Source organism: Furipterus horrens, unplaced genomic scaffold, assembly GCF_987537825.1.
Source record: "Furipterus horrens unplaced genomic scaffold, mFurHor1.1.pri manual_scaffold_6, whole genome shotgun sequence".
Classification (NCBI taxonomy): Eukaryota; Metazoa; Chordata; class Mammalia; order Chiroptera; family Furipteridae; genus Furipterus; species Furipterus horrens.
The window spans coordinates 187,447,221-187,470,311 of record NW_028327176.1 but is presented as its reverse complement, the minus strand read 5'-3'; the positions used below and the strand labels follow the sequence as shown (position 1 = coordinate 187,470,311).

The window sequence follows — 23,091 nt, the reverse complement described above, 5'->3', positions numbered from 1 at the left end:
CCTGGCGTCCCTGGAGTACTTCTGGGAGAATAAAAGCAGATGAATTTTTAAAGAAGAAAACGAGTGTGGGTGTGGATGTGTGTTTGAGAATGGTCCAAGCTTTAAGAGCATGGTAAAATATTTATCTTACATTTTTACAGCTAGCATGTAATCAATCTGTAACGCACCGACAGAACTTAGAAAGATCAAGGTCTACTCAGCCACAGCTAGATGGAACCACTCAGTATTTAAAAATTCATCAATCAGTTCACGGGAAATGCACACTCTTCACTGTCCTGAGCGCACCTCTCCACCCCAGTGGGAGAAGGGAGCTCCTGGAGAGACCGTTGTTTATTCCATGGACCCTCCAGTCTTTTCCAAGCCGGGGTACAGGGCTGTGGGTATCTCTCTGGTTTGGGGCGTTAAGAAGTTAACTGTCCTAGCAAATGGGCTCATTAAGTTAACCTCTCCCTCTTGGACCCTGAATAACCTTGATTCATTCCACCAAACTTCCCAATCCCCTCTTTGATAAATGATGTGGGTACAGGGGATGGGGTACAGGCTCGAGTGGGGGATTGAGAATAAATATTAAGTAAATATTCATCAAGTAAAGACGAAGGAATAATGGCTCCTGCTTCTCGGGTGTTTTCATAAGGAGGTGGGAACAAGGGCTGGTGACTGGAAATCAGCAAACACTGAATTAGAGAACGTTGGGGCTGGAAAGACTCCTAACACCGCGTCTTTGGGTTCCAGGTAGAGAAGCTGGGAATGAACAGGGCGACACAGACCCCAGAGTGAGGACGAGCCATCCCCTCTCCCCGCTGGGGTCAGCGCTCAGCCCGGTCTCTGGGGAGCAGGGAGAGGGAAGGGGGGGAGGAGCAGAGAGGGATGGGGAGTGTGGAAGGCGGGCTGGGGGGCTGTCGTGATTTGGTCTCGGACAGCGTGTGCAAGAAGAATCCCTGTGTGCCTTGGTAACTGTGAGGGGTCTTTTACAGGGGGCGGGGGATTCTACCCCCTTAGTCTAAATTCCAGAAAGTAAATAATGGCTACACATAATTTACCTCTCACATTTTCTTTTCATATATACGATATGAAACATAGAGACGGTTCAGAGATACCGTGGCTTAGAATGCTGTGGTTATTTTTAGCACAAATCTTTTTTCTTTTTGACCTATAAAGAATTGGCTTTATTCCAAAAAAAAAAGACTAGAAATTGTGCTTTTTGTTCTTTTTCTTTTATATAAAAATGGCAGCTCTTTCTCAGATGTAACAGCCTTTTGCCATAAATGCTGATCATTTGGGGCTTTTTGTGTCCCCGACCAATGCACCTTGTCTCTCCTATGGTTGTAGCAGCTGGTATGGCTTCCAACTTGCATAGATTTGGCCGTTGGATTTATCATCTGGAGAGGAGCAAGGGCGGACGTCTCTGGAGTCCCTGCAGCTGCCTCTACAGTGACTTTATTCCCTAAGTACAAAGCCAGTTCCCTTCTAGATGATAAATGGCCATGAATGGAGTGGCACTTTCCTTAATTCTGTTCTCCCGAGTGTCTAGGGAGGAATGACAATCTACATGACCTCAGCCCAGACTTTAAGTCGGTTTCTCTTTTTTTTCAAATATCTTCACTAGGGTAGCAGGTCACCCTGTCAGCGTCGGGGCTACATGAGCACGAGGCCGAGCAGAGAAGATGGCCCCATGGCACCCCTTGTCCCCAGGTATCCGCTTGCCTCTCCATGTCACAGGTGAATTGCCTTAGGACAATCTGTGGCTGTGCAGCAAACGCCACTAAAACGGTGACAAAAAGAGATGGCGAAAGAAAAGACAGAATCGATGGAAAGAAGCTCTCTTACCTAAGAAACAGTCCCCCACCCACCCACCACGGAACGGTTTGAAGTTGCGCTGTTTGGGGGGTGTTCCTTGCTCGGGACACCTCAGTAAGAACAAACTCTCTGCGGTCAACCCGATGCCTTTGTTGCCGTTCAGGCTGCTAAGGACAACTGCACACAGACCTCCAGTAACAGAGGACGTCACTTTATTGGCTGTCCACAGAAGTGTGGTCACACACGGAGGTGAAGACCGCGGCGGGGGCAGTACAACCCACCACCTCGGGCAGCTACTGAACAGAAGGTTAACTGATGCTTGACCGGATGGAAGCCCAGCAGCGCTCTGCAGCCCTGGCACCTCCGACCCAGATGTAGCGAAGCCCAATAACCTGGCCCGGGATGGCCCTGTCCGAGAGTCCCGGTTGCTGGCACCGTCTTCCCATAAAACAGCGCAGGAAAACCCACAAAATTATAAAGAAAGAAAAAAATAAAAGAAAGCAGCACTTCCTTTTGAATACCAACACCACTGTAAACAGAACAGCGTGGCATGCAAATCCACATCTGGTCTTTTTTTTTTTCCTTTTAGGTACTTTTTTTTTTTAAATTAACAAATGGAATGGCATGTCTATTTCAAATATTAGTAGCATAACACATAAGTGCAATGTCAGTCCGGCCACAAGCCTCATAAACCTTCCGTGTGCCTGTCACACGAGCAGCAAGCAGCCAGCGTGACATTTGGGCACTGTCCTTTCCCCCAGCCTTTGATGGCAGAGACACCCCAGGCTCCTTTGTCCCCATGCCCGCCTTTCACATTCCAAATGCTCTTTCTCTGTTTCCATTGTGATCAAAGCCGTCCGTTTGAGAAAAAAATTCCAACGACAGCGAGCTGTAAGCATTTGGGTCCCACTGCCTCTGCCATCGGCAGGGGACCCATTTACTCTCCACGTGGTCCTCGCGGCCAGGCCCTGGGGTCGGCCTTGCCAGCGCGGCACGGAGTCATGGGAGAGTTGCTGGGGGGGGCAGCCCCTGGCCGGCCGCGCGCCGCGGTCACACGGAGCTGAGCTTCACCAGGCCCCGCACCGAGTCCTCGTGCAGAGAGTCCTGGCTGGCCAGGCCCAGCACGTGCATGGTGCGGCTGTGGGCCAGGGGGCTGCTGGCCAGCAGCCGGGGCGGCGAGGGCGCCTCCTCCGGAGTCAGGAACTGGTGGCCCACGTGCTCGTCCTTCAGGGGCAGTATGTCTGTGAGCCCGGCCTCGACGGCGAGGTTAGGCATGGAGGACGGCGGCGTGGGCTGCCCGAGCGTCAAGCTGGTGCAGGGCGTGCCCAGGCCCGGCTTCCCGGGCAGGTGCAGCTCGTCGCTGGCGAGGCTGGGCTCGCTCTGCAGCAGGGGCGTGGCCGCGGCCTGTAAAACGAATTTGGTGCTCTGAATGCACTGGTCTTGGTCGCACTGAGAGCAGAGAGCCGGCAAAGGGAAGCCCAGACGAGATGGTGCGGGGTAGGGAGGGCAGGCAGCATCCCGGCAAGGGGCGGGCGGGATTAGAGAGAGAGAGAGAGAGAGAGACTTGTTAGTGACACCTCAGTCAGCCGAGGGCAGAGAGCATGCACAGTGGCCCAGCTTCATTTGGAGACACCCGGCATGCAATCAATCCCAGCACCCGGCACCTCAGAAAGCGCTCAAGCCCCCAGTCCCCCGCAGGAGCCCAGGCAGTGAGAGGCAGCCTCAGGCTACGATGCTCCTGGCCCTGGTTCACTAACGGGTCCTCATTTCCAGACAACCCCACCGATGTGTCATACACTTGAGACCCATATCATTTTATTACCCAATGTCATCTCAATACATATCATTAAAAAAATGTAAAATAAATATACAGAAACAATCCCATCGACAGAGCCACAGGCTTCACCACCTGCTGCAGTCTGATTGGCTGTTTTCTGTTGGCTGGAAACCACTTTTACTACATTGTTTTACAAATACAGGGGCCTGTGCCCCCGTTCATAGCAGCATTATTCACAATCGCTGAAAGGTGGAAGGAACTCAAGTGTCATTGGCCGGAGAGTGAATAAACAAGATGGAATAGCACCGAGCTGGGAAAAGGAAGGGCCTTCTCGCACAGGCTTCAGCACAGATGAGCCCCGAGGACACGTGCTGGGACAAACCAGTTGCCAAAGGACAGAGGCCCTATGCTCCCGCCCCTGTGAGGTCCCCAGAGTCATCGACTTCATAGGCACAGAAAGGGGAATGCTGTTTGCCAGGGCCTAAGAGGACGGGTCACAGGACGCTGTTATTTAAGGTTTGGCATTTCAGTTTTGCAAGAGGAAAAGTTCTGCAGATGAGGGTAGTGATGATTGCATAGCAATGTGAATGACCATAATGCCACTCAATTGTACACTTCGTATTAAAGTAGTAAGTTTTATATTATGTATATTTTACCACCAAAAAAGAAAAAAAGGAAGAAAAAGAAAGACAGACACTGGAGCAAGAGAAGCGCCTGCAGCCTGATCATACTGTTCATAAAGCCCCAGGACGCCCCCTTGCTGAATGGTCTTCATGTTCAAGAACCACTAACTGACCTACTGTGGTGTTTCTTAACCTGCGAAAGAGCATGCCAACATTTTACAAGATACTTCCTTTTCTACTAAGTGTTTTAACATCGTATTATATCTCATGTTGCTTCTTTCCCTTGACTCACTGGCCACAGGAGTGTGGGTCTCTGATTCCTTCAGAAACCCTTGCCTTGAGCTACGGGCAAGCTGCAGAACAGCTAGGAGAGGCTTCGCTCACGGTCTTGCACTTGACTCTGTGCAGTGACTTGTCAGCTTCTCCTACTGGTGTGGATAGTAGGTGAGCACACCGTGCCTTTACGCTCCTGCAATAAGCTAGGACCTACCCCATGTCTTCAGAAGTTCTTAGAACAACTGTGTTTCCCCTTTTTACAAACAAAGACCCTGAGGTGCAGACGGGGACCTTACAGATAAAATGAAGGGAGGGACACGGGTTTGGGGCTGGGATTGCTTGCCTGCAAACCTCTTTTCATTACACATTGGACACATAGTAGGTGCTTAATAAATATTATTTGTCTTATTACCCCTCCATCTCTTTTTCGGAACTCTGGAGTCACTGTTCGCTTTGTGATGGATGTGCTTACCCTCCTCCCACCCAGAGGCGCGCCCTGAGCTGCCCCACTGACCCCCCTCCAGGCCTGGAAGCCGCCCTGCCCAGCAAAATGCAGCCTCAGGGAAGAGAGCTCCCCAGGTTCCCGAGGTTGCAATTCCTTAGGCTTTTACTCCTCTGCTCCAGTGCATGTCATTCTCAGCTGAACGGGCTTCTTTCTAAAATCACAGGCGGTGACAGTCCATCCCCCACTCGCCCCCAAGCCTCCGTGAGAAGGTAGAGGAACCACAGTCTAAGCAACTGACAGGTTTTAGAAGTTCACAGACCTTGGTTCCAGCCAAGAGCAAACTCCTAATGGGGTTTTAAAAGAAAAGCAAGCCTCAGGGAAGATCCTGGCTTTCCTAGGATTGTCCCTCAAGGCCGAGGGGAGCTCAAAAACACGGAGAAGCTGGGAAAGGGCAGGAAAGGGCCGGGGGTGAGTGGCGGGCTCCTCGGACGCCATGAAGCCAACTGTAAGAGGTGCTTGAAAGGGGCTCTTAGGCCTTAACGACCACTTAATGTAGACAGTTTCCCAGCCACCCCTCCTCGGCCCCCCGCCCCAATCATTTTCGTCACAGAAGTTCTTTTCCAAAGGGCGACTGAGTTGCCTTCTCTGCTCTTGCAGGATTTCAGCTCAGGGAAGGGACCCCTGGTGCTGGGGGCTGCTGAGCAGCCCAGCTGTCAGGCTGCAGACGGCTCTGGTCAGCGCTGGTCTGGCTGGCTGTCCAACACTGTCATCCGGTTCTGCACATCGGCTCAGTCTTGACAGGGCGGAGGCGGACCAGACGACTTTCCTGATTAAACATCTTCTGGGCACTGTCTCCGGGCCTTGGATAGACTGTGTTTTGTACAGAACATTTTATAAAAACACCATTTAGTCTCCTTACTGACAGAGCTGCTGGACTGCCTTTGTTTCCTGCAGCTCAGAACAGCCTCCCCCCGGGGCTGAGATGCCACCGTGGAGCGCACGTCCCTTCCTGGATGATGGAACTCTGCTGGCAACCTTTCCTTCTGGAGCCCTTGTTCATCCTAAAACCTCTGTCCACATGTGGACACCCCCAGCTCTGGGGCAGATGAGATCGTAAACCACATCTGCTGGTCTCTGTTGACCCAAAGAAAGCCTTTTCTTTTTAACTGAAAACTAACTGACCAATTCTGTTTTAGGGACTGGCTCTCAAAGACTCACAAGGGAATAGGTTAGAGGTCAAAGCTGGAGGGGACCGTCAAAGTCAGGAGGCCCAAGGATGCGGGGAGACGGTGGGGGGGGTGCCCCTCCTATTTTCACTTCCTCCCTCCCTCCCTCTTGGTCACTTGCCCTTTTCCTTTTCCTGACCACTCCTCTCAGGCCCTGGGCACCTGTCAGAACCTTCTGGAATAAAGGCTGCAGGCAGCAGTGTGTTGAGTCACTTAGAGAGCTCAGTTCCTCAGGATAGTCACGTGGAGTTTGCGGAGCCTGCTGAGACTTGACGCTAAAACGTCACTGCGTTGACTTGCAATGGGCTTTACTCTGAAGCGCGGAGGCTGAAATTCAGGGCTGCTTGCTTGTACCACCCCCTTCCAAGGCCTCCTTCCTTGCATATTGTTTTGTTTTGCATAGTGTTCACTTTTTCTTAAATTAGGTTCCAAATCGCCTGCCTCAGGCCCCTCCCCTGCACACTCCTATGGGCGTTTCCCGTGGCCAAACTGAGGACTTGTGAAAAGTCGCAAATCCGTGCTCAGCCCCAGGGCCAGGACCCTGTTAAAAATGCTCTCTGGTTTACCAGGGGTAAAACTTAAAAATTAAAAATGTGAAAAAAAATTCAGCCTAAAGCATCTCATTAAAAACACCTATCAGTGAGCGTAGTGTCTAAATCCTGCTTGTATTCCATGAACTCATTTCTGTTCAGAAGACCACTCCCATTTGGGGCACCCAGGGGCCAGGCTTTCTCCTACAGGATATTGTCCACACAAAGCTCCTATTGGCTCATGACCAACCAGCCACCAGAATGGGACCTGATGGATTCCATTAGATCCCAACCAAAGGCAGGGCAACGACTCTATCCTGTGGCATTTATAATTCTCATAACATTAACTTTGCATGTTTTGAACATCTCCTTTTTGGAAGAAACTCAATGGTGAGGGGATATTTGATTAAAAAAAACAAAAGTCAGAGCTCTTCATGTTGCCCACTGCCGAGGTGCCCAGGAGGATGGGTTGACAAGCCTTCATGCTGCAAATCCCACTGGAGAACTTGAAGGGAGAAAATGGCCAGTGTCTCAGGGTTCCTGTGGAGACGACCATGAGAAGGTGTTCTTACAGCCCTCCCTTTCACCTCGGCTTCTACCTCTTAGTGGCCATTTCTTGTTAATTTTTCTACTCGATCACTTTCTCTTTGGTCCCACCGATTCTCTTCTCTTCTTTCCCCTCCATCTTTTCCTTTCGTCGATTTCCCTCCTCTCTTCTTTGTCTTCCTCTCTTCCTTCTCAGCTCGCTCTCCTCTCACCTGGACCTTTTTACCGTGCCCCACCGGCTTCCTGGCTTTTCCTATGAGCACTCTTATCTCCATCCAGTAGAGGGAGACACCACAGCTCACTGGTCTCTCTCCCAACTTGGCAGGTTTATATCCCAGAATCTATCTAACCAGTTACAGAACCTGAAAAAAACAAAAACAAGCCCCAGGAGATTGGATAATGACAATTCATTACTATGAACGAGAAATCGAGACACTCATGTTTTCATTCCAAAAACAACCCTTTACAAATTCCTGTTTATCAAATATAGGGTTGGACCACACGAAATTGCCATTTTGGGGGGTCAAAGTCATCCACATGCTGAATACAAACAGAATAGAAACCTGGTCCCCTGGGAGAGTGCCCAGAGAGGACCCTTCTGTCGGCGGGGGCGTAAACTAAGCGGCTGGGGCTGCAGAAAGCCACCGCGGTAGCTGCGGATTCATGGCCTGCGGGAAGCGCTGGCATTTAACGTGCCAAGACATTTACGGCTTCAGATGTTCGAATGTCACAGGCATTATCATCACTTAATGTTCCAATTTAAAGACACTCCAGAGATAATTTGCTTTTGTTTTTGTAGATTTTCAAATAGAACTGCTTCAGTTGGAGTGACTACGTTGCATTTTACCCTGGCTGATTTCGTGTCTGAAATGACCCTCGGATACAGAGTAAACGCTGCGGAAAGCAGAGCGTGGAGTTTTCTACGTGGTCTTGCTACAAATTAAGAATGAACGTATTTATTTCGTTTGCTCCAATTCTGTCAAAGTATAGATGCTGGGCATTGCTTATTTCTGCCCATTTATGAAGCTGCGTTCCGGGGTCTCAGGAATGCTCACTTAGAGTTATGAAAACACCACAAACGTCTAAAATCTGCCTACAGTGTAGTTTGGGGGAGAGCTTCCTTTTTATTCTCCTATTTCACATTGTCATTTAAGTTGCTTAAGTGATTTTTTTCTACTTAACAGTAGTCCCTCTCTATATCATGGTTCACTTATTGTGGCCTCACTGTATCACGGGATTTTTAAAATATTATACTTAATTATTTATTGTGGATTTTTCGCTATACCACGGGATTTTGCGGTACTGTACAGTAAATACTAAAATAAATGTGAGGTTCCTACTTCGCGGATTTTTACCTATGGCGGGGGATCTAGAACGTAATACCCGCCATAAGTGAGGGATCACTGTATTTGATTTTTCAGATTATGCATGGAGAGTTCTTCTGGTGTACTAGTTTAATAAATCATGCAACCGCTAGGTTTAATCTTGCTTTGATATTGGATTAAGAGGGATTTAAAAATTAGGATAAGGAAAGATTGGAAATGATTTTCTTAAAAAAATTTTAAAAAGAAAGAAACAAAAGAAATTCCAACAGCTATGTACTGTGTGTTTAGCATGTGACCCCAAAGAAACTTTAAAGCTACAAGTGCCAGATTTCGACATAAACTGTGACCCTGGTGCCATCCGTAAACTTAAATTATTAGACAATCAAATGAGTGACACTAAAAATGGGGCCATGAATGATGCCACCACTGCATACACATGCCCAACACTTCAGCATTAGGTCATAATAAAAGCCCCATGAGAGGAAAAGGAAAATATGAGGCTCAGGGGACACTGAGGTTGTCTGGCACTCCACTCCCGCGCGGCCCCTCAGAATCTCACAGGTGTTCAGAGGACAAAGCCGACGCATTCTTACACACCTCGTTTGAATGCTTTACACGTTACTTCTGTCCCACTGTCTTCCTTGGGTATTTCAGGGGAGGGAAGATCGCTTAGGCACTGGGAAACTACCCCCGGCCCCAAAGTATGTGCGATGGGGAGTTAACAGTGCATTTTCCTGTATCTGAGATAATAAATAATACCTCAGTGGGGACCTGGATGCTCGGGGCAGCTATCAAGACTTACCTAGTTTTTCTGTCCCGCCATAGCATTGTTTTCTAGGACCTCAAGCCTTCACCTCTACTTTCTAAAAGAACACGTATTTCCCCAGAAGCACTTTTCCTATCATTCAGGAAGTACCTTTCTGATCTGGATTTTGGTCTTAAAATAATTTGTTGATTTCCTTCCTCTGCAAATGCACATGGCCAAGTCTGGTGCTAAATCTAAATGTCTCCAAATGTTTCTCCTTCAAGGAAAGCTCTGGCCACAGTCATCACGTCCCAAGGTTAATTCCATATCTGTTACTGGAAGAGTGGGTAACAAATACGTGTGTCCGGGCATGTGGCAATGCCGGCTGCAATGGGTCCCTTGGAGACAGGCTTCTGTCCCAATGGATGATGCATGACCGACACCGGACCAGAACTCCCTCTGTATACAGGGAGTATATAAAACTGCCCCAAATAGTGAGACACACTGTTTCCAGGAATGTACAACAGACAATGGGAACTTGCGATCCCTGAGATAAGGGACACTCCCAGGGGAGCCCCACAGTCAGCCAGCCCTTTCCTCGGGGAAACTTTGCCAACTATGATGGAGGCCAGCGACATTCAGCCTTTTTCAACTCAAGGCACACAAACTAATTACTAAAATTCTGCAGCGCACCAAGATATATATATTATACTTTTTGCCGATTTGACAATAACAATAAGTATAATTTTGATTCATTCACAGTGGACGGCTATAGTGTTGGCTGGTGTCATTTTTTAAATTTGACAACCTAAGGGAAAAAAGTGCCCTTGACTAAATATTGCAGCTCCATTTTACACATCCTGGCAGAACCACGTTGTGCCTCCTGCGGCAGACCAGGGCGCCCGACACACCGGTTTGGAAATCGCTGGTGTGGGCTCGAGGCCGAGCAGAGCACAGCAGTTCTGCTGAGGGGAGAACGCAGAGGTCAGAGTGTGAGGAAGCTGAGCAGTTGGATCAGAAGGCGGGGCATTGAATAAGGGGATGCTGTACAGAGAGGGGGACCAGATGTACGTAGCTGAGGGCGATGGTGTGTATGTGCAGGGCGAGTCTCTCTCCCTGCAAAGGCTGCCAGGCTAGCAGCTGTGGGGGGGCTGAGAGAGGAACAGAGACACTGGAGGTTGAAAAGGGGGGTGCTGGGGGACACTGACCTTGCTAACACGCCAATGCTTGTTAACAACCCTGACATCCCGTGAGGTCTTTAGGAAAGCTGTGCCCTCGGAGCAAAAATCTGGCCCTTGAGTGAGACCCTTGAAAGTTCAAGTTGATTAGCCAGTAACTGAACTCCCTGCTAAAATAAGAATCAACATTCTTGGACTTCCGGCCAAGATGGAGGCGTAGACAGACACTTTGCGTCTCCCTCCACAGCTAAGAAGGAACACAACTACCTCAAAACTAGAGACAGCCAGAAGTTCCAGAAAATTAAACTGCATGGAAGTCCAACAAACAAAGACATAAAGAAGAAATACTCATCCGGACAGGTAGGAGGGGCGGAGAGGACGCGGTGTGGTGGCAGCAGCAGCGGCAGGCCAGCAGAAAGCACAGTCACACATTTTAAAAGTCAGGAGGGACACCAGGGGAGCATTTCCAACTCCTCTCTGGACCTAGCAGCTCATGCTCCCAGCACCGTGGAAAATCAAGCCTCATTGCTTCTGACTGTGCAGACCAGTGGGGGTTGGGGCGGAGGCAGAAACTGCAGGTCTCTCAGCAGAGTCCGCTTGTTTAAAGGGCCCCTGTGGTCCTAGAACATCCGCAGACCCACCCACTCTGGGAACAATGGCCAGGGCAGCAGCTAGAGGGGCGCCCGTTGGATGCAGAAGTGGGAGAGGTGCCTGGAAAAGGGGTGAATGCTGAGCAAGCGGTACTGTTCCCTCTCGGACCCCTCCCCGACATACAGAGCCACAATGTGGTGAAATGGGTCGCCCTCTACTGATGAATCCCTAAGGCTCTGCCCCTTACAACATAACAGGAGCGACAGCTCTACCTAAGACACAGAGGCAAACAAATACAGGAGCCTCTCAAGATAAAGAGACAGAGAAGTATGGCCCCAAAGGCAGAACAGATCAAGGTTCCAGTGGGAGAACTAAGCGATGAGGAGATAGCCAACCTCACAGAAGAGGAGATAGACAACCTAACAGATGAAGAATTCAAAACACTGGTGATAAAGATGCTCACAGGTTTGACAAATATGCTTGAATATGGCAAACACATAAGAGAAGTGAAGGCTATGCTAAGTGAAATGAAGGAAAACCCACACAAGACCAATGGTGAAGGGAAGGAAACCGGGGTTCAAATCAATGGTTTGGAACATAAGGAAGAAAAAAACAGTCAGCCAGTGCAGAATGAGGAAGCAAGAATTGAAAATGAGGAAAACATCCCAAATTTTGTGAAGGAGATGGACATACAGGTCTGGGAAGCACAGAGGGTCCCGGGTGAGCTAGACCCAGAGGGGACCACAACAGGATGCATCATGATTGAGATGCTAAAGGTGAAAGATAAATAGAGAGTCCTGGGGACAGCAAGAGAGAGGTGGAGAGTTGCCTACAGGACTATCAGCTGATTTCTCAGAGGACACTTTGCAGGCAGGAAGGGACTGGCAGGCAGTATTCAAGGTGATGAAAGGCAACCTGCAACCAGGATTACTCTATCCAGCAAGGCTATCATTTAGAATGGAAGGGCAGATGAAGTGCTTCCCAGACAAGGTAAAGCTAAAGGAGTTCATCATCACCAAGCCATTGTTATATGAAATGTCAAAGGCACTTACTTAAGAAAAAGAAGATCAAAACTATGAACACTAAAATGACAACAAACTCACAACTATCAACAACTGAATCTAAGAAATAAAAACAAAATCCACCTAAGCAAACCAGAACAGGAACAGAATCATAGGTATGGGGATCATTTGGAGGGTTATCAGCTGGGAGGGGAAGGGGGAGAAATGGTGAAATGGTGCAGGGACTAATAAGCATAATTGATTGGTACAAAATAAGGGGAAGTTAAGAATAATATAGAAAGAGTGAAGCGAAAGAACTTATATGCACGACCTATGGACATGAACTAAGGGGGGTGGGATTGCTGGAGGGAAGGACGGAGCAGAGGGGAGCAAAGGGGGAAAAATTGGAACTACTGTAACAACATAATCAATAAAATATACTTAAAAAAATCAACACTCTTCAGAAGAAGATAACAAAATCCAGAATCTCTACAATATACTGTTCAAAATAGGCAGTATTCAATGCCACATCAATAGACATTCAAAGAGACAGGAAAACGTGATCCGGAGTCAAAAAAGAATTGGTCAACAGACACCATACCCACAACAGCCAAGATATACTTAGTAGGTAAAGACCTTAAACAATGTTGTAATTATGTTCAAATAATTATAGGAAAATATAGTCTCTTGAATAAATGGAAAGGAAATCTCAGCAGAGAAGTACAACTCAGCAGAGAAATAAAAAGAACCAAATGAAAATTCTAGAATAAAAAAGCATAATACCATAATGACAATTTTTCTAGATGAGCTGAATATTAGATTGAAGATGGCAGAATAAAGAATCATTGAACATGAAGAGAGAACCAAAGAAATAATCCAATTTGAAAAACTAAGAGATAAAGTCTGAAGAAAAATGCACAGAACCTCAAGGAACTATCCTCCAGGGTGATATCAAATGGTCTAACATGAGTACCTGGAGTCCCAGGAGGAGAGAGCATGAAAGGAAGCAGGAAAAACAATAGAAGACATATGGCCCAAAATGTCCCAACTTGATGAAAAATGATAACTTTCAGACCCAAGAGACTGAATGAACTCTGAACAGTTTAATAGTAGAGATCACCCTTGGCCCAGGTCAATAAATCGCTTGGACACTGTTATGTTTCCGAAACCTGGGGACAAAACTTTGGCACTTAGGCTAGACTCGTCTGAAGTGCTGTCAAGTGGTCTGGGCTTCAGAGAGCAAATAGAGAGAAAAGGAGTTAAGTAATTTGTCGTTGATTAACACTGTCATTTGTAACAGAGCGGGAACTGAAGATGCTTCATAGACATGTATCTGGTCAAGCTGCAGGTTGGGTTATGAAGAGGTTACACACTCAGGTCCGCGGCCTGGTTCTGTGACTGACCATGGCAAAGTAATTGTGCCTCTGTATGGAAGGCCCATGTGGTGTGACTTCTTCAGCCCTGGGAGGCACCTTCATGCCATTCCTCTCCCTAAGACCTTCCCACCAGGGAGACTTTTGGTAGAGGGTTAAGAAGAGCACTTTCTTGGAGTCAGACTGCCAAGGACGAAATCTCAGCTCAGCCACGTAGTAGTCAGTTTCTCTCTCTCTCTCTCTCTTTCCCATCATTTACTGAAACCAATGATCACAGGAACTATTACAGACAATGAGGGTACAGTGCTGATCAAACAACATGAAGGCATTCAATTATTATTATTATTATTATTATTATTATTATTACTATTATTATTATTATTATAAAAGGCTGAAATGCTTTTAATAGCAAAATCGTTCATAATTGAAATTCACATATATCTAAAATTTGGCTTAAATTCCCTTTAAGATACAAATGATTGATAACAGATATTTTCCTGAGAGTAGATTTTGCAGGGGAGAGAGGGTGAGGATTATGGGTTGTGAGGACTAAAAACGTGTGGGAGAAAAGTCCCCTTACACGGCCTATGTATGCAGCGGGAGTGCGGCATTGGGCAGGGTTAAGAGCCCAGACTCTGATGTCAAACTGTGAAGTCAGAGGTAGGCCCCCTGTGCCTCAGTTTTACTAATCTGTAAAATGGGGGCAATATTAGGAGAAGCCTCACGGGGTGGTGAGGGTCGGCGTGTGTCATCTACGTGGTACATCCCATGCTGGTGAGGGACGGGACGTAGTAAATACTACGCAAGGGGAGCATGAATGAACTGGGAAGGGGAGGGCGGCAGAGACGCGCCACGCTGCACGTTCTGCTGAGTGACAGTCCTGCCTCCACGTGCGCACGTTACCCGGGTCCCAAGACCACCGAAGCCCATGCATAACGATGGGCGTAATAAAAGGCACATTCTCTCGGTGCCTGAATGGCCCACAAATGCACAGTAACGCTGCCCTGTTGACCAGACTGAACGGGCTGGAGGCCCCAGAGGCAGAGGAGTCTGCCACACAGGGTCTGCATGGGGAGGGACCCTAAAAGTCAACACTCAGCCCTCCCACCAATTTGCACTCCTCTGTCCACATCTGTAGGGTGCAGACCTCCTCCACCCCAAGCTCTGGGTGTGGGGCACTTCCCTCTTGGACTGAGCAGGAGCTGCCTCCCGCCCACCCTCTAGTCCTGGTTCTGAGCTGTGGGGCCACACAGAAGCCTGCTCATCACTGTCCCCACGAGAGCGTTCAGATCGGGCCCCTCCCGCTGACCTGCTAATGTAAGCGGGCCCTCCCCGCTGTGGGAAAGAGCCTGGGGACCAGAATGGTTTGTCCCAGCTTCAAGCAGAGTGGAAACCTGGGTTTCGCACAAGAAAGGCGGCAGGGGCGGTAGAAAGTACAAGGGGCTCCCTGCCAGTTAACGTCTGAAGTTACCTGCCTATGGGCAGCTCCCTTGCTTTGTAATTGGTAATGATTTCTGTCTAATCGTATATATGCTTGGGAATTCTTAGGAAGTAAAAAAAGCGCGACCTACAAATCATCTCTAAAATGTAATAAAACTTACATGAATGCTAAATTTAATAATTAATGAAGCTGACCTATCCGTGAATCTTGTAGATATTAAATATTTACTAATTTTGATTTTATAGTTTTTTTGGTTTTAGAACTTGTTTGTTTTCAGATCTTAAAAATTTTCAGTTCCCAGACAAGCTCATAGGTGCTCTGCCTACAGTGTCTAATGAGTAAAATTACCATGACCTCTGGTGTCTGGGATTAAGTTGGCCCTATCAGGGCCATCACTTTGTGAAGCGAAGCCACAATGTCACTGCTCTAAAGAGAACGTCTTGCCTCTGGCTCCTAGTTTTACATTCAGGGTGGAGACTTTTACAGATGGAACAAAATCGAGGAAGGAAGGAATGAGAAAAGGAAGACAGGAATGAATGAATATTTGTCTGAAACCTCCCCTGAGCAAGCCCCAGTGAGGGAAACGGTCACATTCATTCGACTGCACGTTTAATTAGCACCTACTATGTGCCAGGAGCGATGTTAGAGTGGTGATGGGGGATGAAATAGACAGGACCTCAGCCCATTCCAACCACAGCCCAGGGAGGAGAACACCATTGTCCATTCCTTTCTTTCTTTCTTTTTTTTAGAGTTTAGGAATTTAAGGCTCTTGGGATTAAGTGACTGGTCCAAGACCAGCCCCAGCGTCAGAGCTGCAAATGCAAGCCTAGGGGTCTGAGTCCACGTCCTATTTCCCCCCTAGTAAAGCGGGCTGAGAGCATAGTGGGAGTCACGAGGTGAAAGCAATGTAAGTTCATTGGTTTTGGGAAGGACCACAGTCATCCATGGTCTGTTCTAGAAAAACGTCACAGTACTTTTCTTCTATGTCCTGTCCCTGGACAGCTGGCCTCGAGGGCAGAGGGACTGCCCACTGCAAACCTTGCATCCTAGCACCTAGTTGAGTCCTCAACACACAGGAGGGACCTGCCTGGGAGGAGCTGCAGAGTACACAGGGGGTTGTGCACCTGGAGAAGTGATCACGGGTGGAGCGCAGGGTTCTGGTGACCTGTGTCCTTACAGGACTTTGGTCGTGCACCTGCAGACACCTGAGAAGGACTTCAGAGCATGAACGTACTTGAAGGATGCAGTATATGAAGTGAGCGTGGGCAGTGGAGTTATCAGACTGGGTTTGGATCTAGGCATTAATGGCTGTGTGCCCTTGGGCAGATGATCAACTTCTCCTAGCTTAAAAAAAGAGGGGCAAGCACACCCACTTCCACTCTTGATTTGGGACTAAACCAGATAGGGATCATCATAGGCCTTGAACATAGCTGATAACCAATAAATGTTATCTCCCTTCCTGTGGGCCTGTCTCTTTACTCTCTGTTCCGATTTTTCTCCCTGGAAAAATAAGACAGGTGACCCTTAGGGCCATTTGTGTGGGTGAGTGCAGATGGCACAAGATGTCCTGGGACCACAGGGAGTGGAGAGGCAAGGACTGATGTGTATATACTCTCTTTCAAAGAAGACAAATTATTAGCAAAGCAAAGCCAAGCCAAGCTAAACAACACTAAACAAATACCACTTCCAACGAATAAACCCAGTAAGTTCTGCTCGGGGTGGGGCCCCGCCCCCCTATCTGTAAACACAGCGGGAGGGTCATGGGGACTAAGTGGTCTGCCCGAGCCTGGAGCCGTCAGAGACTGCTTGCTTCCACCCTGCAGTTCTGTGCACTCAGAACCACGGGCCCAGGAGGCCGCCCTTCCCCCAGCCCACCTCCAAAGGCACGGAAATGCTGGCGGGGGCGATTCCGGTCCACGGAGAGCAAACAGCACCCGGTCCCTTACAGAAACGGGAGCGGTGAGGAAATCTGTTCCAGGTAAGAGGGACCACACTCAAAGGGGTCTTAAGGCACGACGGTCAGGGCCAGCCGGGCTGCAGTGTCAGGTGCTGACAGAAAGCCCTGGCGCCCACCCGCGTCTCCCACCCACAGACTGGAAGCCAAGCCGGCCCTTCCACACGCCTCAGCCTGCGGTCCCCGAGGAGGCTCGGCCAGCTTTCGCTGTGAGAGGTGGACACCTTGTCTGATTGTCCGCACGACGGTGTGTGTGGCGGAGCTAAGATGTGGCTGAAAGTGGGGGAGCAGGCAGCACTATCCGTGGCGCACAGAAGGGGGGTGGGGAGTCAGTGCAGGCTGAGGCAGAGGGACAGAGGGGCCAGGGGGACTGTCTGGCCAGCCAGCCCTGCTTCGGGCTGTGCGTCTCGTCCCCCGGTGACAGGTGCCCGTGTGAGAGGACACCCCATCACCAGGCGCCACGAGCTGTTTCTGGAATGATTTTGTGTGTCCTGCCCCTTGACAGCCCCTACCACTCCCGCCCTGCCCTCGTGTGAGCCCCCCGTCACTGGGCACCGGGCAGCCTTCTCCACGTGCCTGGCTTGCGACTGGGTTAGCGACCGCGAAGCGGAAGGGAAGCCTTTGCAGGGAACTGCGGTCCCGCTGCGGGCAGCTCCTACCATGTCGCTCTGTGACGATGTGGCCCCGTATGTGGATGTCCCGCTGGAGGGTGCGGCAGGCTGAGGGGTGTCAGGCTGGATGTACCCCCTTCTGTCGATGAGGCTACAAGAGAAAGCAACACAGTAAAGGAGGAGGAGGAGGAGGAAGAGGGAAAAGCCAGAGATGCACTGTTTTAATTTCCATGCTGGGGCCCCTCTTTCAGGGCTAGGCCCACCGGGGACACCTTGCAACATACCCTGACTCACCTTCACACGTCGCTAGGTACCACGTACTGTCACCTCTGCATTTCCAGATGCTTCTGTTCCCTCCCTGCCACCTGCTGCAAGCCCCGCCTCATGTGCTGGCCTCAGGCCCATCAGTCTCTGCCCTCCGTCCCCGGCCCGGCCTCCCCTGATCACGTTACCCCTCCTGCTGTTACCGCTTCAGGAGCTTCGTCACCAATGAACACAGCCCAGACGCCTACACTTGGCCTTCAGGCCTCACGCACCCGTCCCCAGCTTTCCTCTCCAGCCTTACATCCATGTCTCCTTGAGCATACATGGTGTTCGGAGGCTCGTCCCCTCCACAGGCGTGTCTGAGCACCTGTCACGAGTCAGCACACTGCACGGGACAGAAGCCACCTACCCGGTGCGCGTGCTGTGCTTCATCAGCTCTGGATTTTTATTCAAATTGTTTTCTTCTTAACCGAAGTCACTTTCCCTCCCACTCCACTGTGCATTCTTGTTGTTTTTTTTTTAAGATTGTATTTATTTATTTTTAGAGACAGGGGTAGGGAAGGAGAAAGAGAGGGAGAGCAACATCAATGCGCTAGAGAAACATCGACTGGCTGCCTCTCTTAAGCCCCTAGCTGAGGGTCAGGTCGGCAACCCAGACACGTGCCCTGACCAGGATTTGAACTGGCGACCTTCCGCTTTGTGGAACAATGCCCAACCCACTGAGCCGCCCTGGTCAGGGCTCCATTGTCCTTTCTTCACAGCCAGGTTCAAAAGCCCTGCAGCCCCTGCTCTTGTCCCTGTACCGGCTTTCGTCCCTTATCTGCCTTCTCTTGGCACTGCCTGGGGTCCTCCTGGTGGGGCACCTTGCCGTTTGCTGGTGTCACGGGGACTTTATACAGTCACGGTGGGCAGCCTGCAAGCTCCCGAGGGAGGGCAGTCGTCATCATCTTCCCTCCCCCTCAGCCCTGGTCCCAGAGGACACAGGGCTCAGAGTCTCCTGGATCCCAACCTGTTGGCATCGCCTGTGCCCACGTCTGCATCTGTCACGGCGCCACACCGAGCTCCACAAGGGAAGGACGGAGTCTTCTTAGTCGTGGTGTCTCCACCCGACAGCCGGGAGGTGCTGAGCAAAGGCTCGTTGATTAAATAAAAGTGGTCCTTTCTCTCCCAGACAAGTTTTCTAGGCAGTGTCTCCAAAGGCACCTTTTCTGAGCTCCATGGTGCGGCGACACAGTGAGAAGGTGGGTGAGGGCCACTGAGTGAGGGCTCGGTGTGGACCCGGAGTCTAAGGCAGGACAACTGCGGGCAACAGCAGGTCCGGCAATAAGTGAGCGCACCCTGGGGGCCCCTGCGGTGTGGAGCTCAGGTTGCCCCCCAGCAGCTTCTGTGAAACGCCTGAAGTGCCCCCCACCTTCCTGGGCGGGCGGGGAGGATCTGCTGGCGTGGCCCCTGCTTGTCAGCTTGGCTTCCAGAAGACAGGAGTTATCATCACAAGCACTGCCCTCTGGTCTTCAAGGGACAGAAGAATAGGCCATTAGAAAAGACTCGTGACAGGATCTTGGAATGGAACTCTCTCCGCTTCAGTTTCGGTTGGATCCCCAGAGGTTCAGAAAAAAAACAGCAGGCACCAGGAACCTCCAGCTGCCAAAGGGAGGTGATGGACCCCCACGCAGGACGTCAGAGGGGGTCTCAGACCACGCGTGCGTGGGCAGGAATGACAGGCGTGGACGTAGCACAGACGGAAGAAGAAAGGAGTCATCGGCACCCCGCTGAGGAAGAGGATGGGGTGGGGGTGGGGGACTGGGACAGAGGGCTGGTGGGTGAGGTGAGGGGGAAGCCAGACGTGGGAAAAAGTCGTCTCAAAGGGGTGAGCCGGGGGCTGAATGGTAACCCCCCAACAGATACGCTGAAATCCTAGTCTCCCGTGGAAAGTGTTAACTTCAATGAACTTCGGAGTTCAGGTTCACGAAAATGACACTATTTTGGAGGCAATGAAAGTGTCCTGAGTCTTTTTTCTTTTAAGCAACGGGAAAAGTTCAGGGACTGGCAGGGGCTCTCATCCCGGTGCAGAAGGAACTCGGCCATCAAGAGCGTCTGAAGGGATGCGGGGAGGAATAATGAAGTCGTCCACCTGCTCCTCTGCTCTGCGTTCATTCAGCCTGTTTCGTGCACCGGCCAAGACTGCCATCTGCCGCAATCTCCTCACAGGGGCCCACGGCCCACCCCTCCCCTGCCCGGACCTGGCTGCGTTCCCCTCACCTCAACTCTTGCCCTCCGCTCCCTACGCCCTCTCATTCCTGTTCCCCTGACCAGCCAGGCCCTCCCCTCCCCTCTGAGCCTTTGCAGACGCTCTTCCCTCTGCCTGTCCTCCTACGAGGACTTTACCCCAATTCCTACTTGTCCTTTACAACAGTTCACGGAAAGCCCCCTCCTCCAGGAAGCCTGCCCAGGGTGCCCTGGAGCCTGCACCCTGCCGTCCCTCACAGCCCCTCCACCACTCTGAGGACTTGCCCTTGAGGGGTCTGGATTGCCTGGAAGCTGCATGCTCCTCACGCGCACCCCCAGCACCCAGCAGAGCTGGCCGTGCAGCCTGTGCTAGATCATCGTGGCCAAGTGAATTCTGAGGACTGGCTGGCCAACAGCACTGCCATGTAGGGCCGGACCCTGACCACACCTTGGGGCTTTCTGGCTCCAATTTCCACTCTTCCTGCCACACTGGTAGGAGGACCCTGCACCCCCAAACCTGACCATTCCCACCCTGCTGTCTCCACATCTCTAGAGACACTTCAGGGAACTGAGCGTGGGTCTGCAGCTATCTTCGGGTGGTAGGAAGACACATACATTCTCTCTCATGAGCACAGTTATACTGTTCAAGAATGTTCCAGAAGCAACTTGACTGCATGATTCTGAGCACACGGGTGGTCCCGAGCCCCTGCCTGAAGCAGAGACACTGCTCAGTGGGCGGGGCTGGCTGGGACGCCCACCCGTGGAAGGTCCTGGCCCTTTCAGAGGCAGAGGGGTTGGGATGGATCAGCAAAGAGAGGAGGAAGAAGAAGACAAGAGGGAGGAGTGAAGACAAACACGCCTGTCCGGCCACCCTGGGGAGCCCAAGGGCCGGGTGGGAGAGGACCGCGGCCCACGGCCCCTGCATGATCTAAGAGATTCCTGGGGGGGCGGGGGGCATCCTCAAGAAATGCCCCTTCCAAAGGGACCTGGATTTTGGCAAGGACACAGCCCCAACTTGGCCAGAACGGCAGTTGTCATCCAGCTGTGAAAGGAAGAATTTCCGCCGTGACGTGGCAGATCGATCAACAGTACAAAGCGGCACCGAACGGGAGTGGAAGGTGCGCACCTAGAAGGGAGGCGTGGACAACATGGGAGGCTTCCCACTTCCCTTCCTGGAGTCGGACGTGTGTTCTAACAGATGCTGGCTCAGGCCTCTGGCCTCTTACATGCCCCCCGGGCTCCAAGCCCCGACTCGCCACAAGTAGCCACCCCAACAGGAAACACAAGCTAAACTGTGAAAAACCAGGCACTTCTGAGGGCTTTCTGGTCGAAAGAGCCCCCAGAAGGGCCCCTGGGCAAGTCTGGGGTTCTCTCGGAGAGGGGCTGGCACCCTCGCAGGCATGCCCGCCTCCCCACCTGAGGCAGCCCCTCCATCCAGAGGCCAATGAGGAGCAGGTCAGGGGGCCCTGAGGAGCCCCCAGCTCAGGAGGGAGGCCCTCTGAGCTCCCAGCTTTCTGGGCCCAAATAGGAAAACGACCCAATTGGCCAACAGCATCAGTAACAATAATCCGGTACCAATTAATAAAGGGCCTTGGAATATATCCTTGGGTGTTTTTTTTCCTCTCTTCAGGGGAGGCTGATAATCAACTTAAGTTTGCATCCCATGAGCACCTGTCAGCGATGACGGCCACGGAGGTCTGAGTGCTCAGTGGAGCCGCCTTGGAGGCCACCCCAGTGGCTTCTCTCCACTTGACACACTTAGAAACTTACGGGAGGAGGCAGTAATGGCTGCGAACTCACTCTAGAGGCCTGGAGTACTTGCTCAGTAAGTATGTTTGATGACTGCCTGGCTGATCTGTTGGAAGCCTTCTCCATGGCGGACCGTGCTGTGGGCTGTGTAATTCTGACCGGGAGGCAGTGCGCCCCAGGCAACACACACGCTGATGCTGATGGCGGATGCTGGGGTCTGAGTGCTGACGAGGCAGCATGTACTAGCTGTGTGATCTCGGGCCCATAACTTAACCTCTCTGTGCCTTAGCTTCCCATCCATAGCCTGGGACATAATAGTACCTGCTTCCTAGGTAGAGAGTGAGGTTCTAAAAGTTAACACGTGTCAAGGGCTTCGAGCAGACCCGGACGCTGTTCGGTAAATGTCAGCTACTGCCGTTATTAATGTTACAGTTGTCTCATCACGGCCTGCTTCAGCCCCAGGGGTCTCCCCCGCTGAACTGTTATGGCATTTAATTCTGCACAGCTTAGCTCTTACCATTCACTCCTGCTGATTTTCTAACTGCTTCCTGCTTCGTGTCCTGACTGTGCCAGACACAGCTCCCTGCGCGCCACCGATGCACCTCATTCAACAATGAGGTCACAGGCCTCCGTTTCCTGATCTGACCCTTGGTGGGTTCTCCCCATACTTAACACAAATTCAGTGTGTCAAGCATAACACGGCCAACAGCCAAGTCTCTACGGTCTCTACATCACTGAGGCCGTGTCTCTGTGGCACCAAGCGGAGGCCTGACCTGGCTGTCACCGGGGCAGTGAGACCCAATCCACCTCTGTGGCGGGGCAGGGCACCGCTGGGTGAGGCCTGAGCTCGCACAGCTGAGGGGTGCGCTTTCCCAGATCTGGGGAAGAGCGTGGCGCTGTCTGAGCCTTACCTGGGGGAGATGGGCCCACACAGGGCAACACAGCAATTTGTGAAGATATTTCCGTAGCTGTAGGGGTTGTAATTCTCTTTACCTCTTTTATTTGACCAAGATCCTTTAATCTGAAAGAAAAAGAGAGTCAGTAATACAGTGCTTTACACCAACGCCACAGTGTGAGCGCATGGACCACAAGAAGTTATTAAGAATGCAAATGACTTTCACTCCTTCAGCAGAAGAAACAAAGATGCTTTTCGCAAAGAAAACTGGCATTTAACCCAAACCTGGAAATGTCCCCAAAGAGCAGGTCAGACTAGGGAGAAAGTAACCTTCTCCGGGGACAGTCTCTTATTTCTGCTACAGAACACCAAAGGGCCAGCTCCCATGAGCCCCTGGAGATTTCTCTGACTCACGTCCAGGGTGCTAAAACAGTAATTAAATGAATGGCCATGGAAGGGATAATGTGGCTCCCCCAATTGCCAATTTATAGCCCGTCTGAATTTGGCCTTGTGGTGTT

General features: G+C 50.8%; 1 protein-coding gene across 2 annotated transcripts in view; it reads right to left on the bottom strand.

Moving 5' to 3' along the window:
- Positions 1–1,992: 1,992 nt before the first annotated feature.
- ZDHHC14 (zDHHC palmitoyltransferase 14) overlaps positions 1,993–23,091 on the bottom strand; it is a 225,979-nt gene continuing 204,880 nt past the window's right edge. The window contains exons 7-9 of one of the 2 annotated variants that reach the window (XM_090280023.1): positions 22,590–22,699; positions 17,488–17,590; positions 1,993–3,246 (exon numbers count right to left, since the gene is read on the bottom strand). In XM_090280023.1, the coding sequence (XP_090136149.1) occupies positions 2,848–3,246; positions 17,488–17,590; positions 22,590–22,699 (612 nt within the window). In that variant the 3' untranslated portion in view covers positions 1,993–2,847. The remainder of the gene's footprint in view (positions 3,247–17,487; positions 17,591–22,589; positions 22,700–23,091) is intronic. The other variant, XM_090280025.1, reaches the window with a different exon arrangement.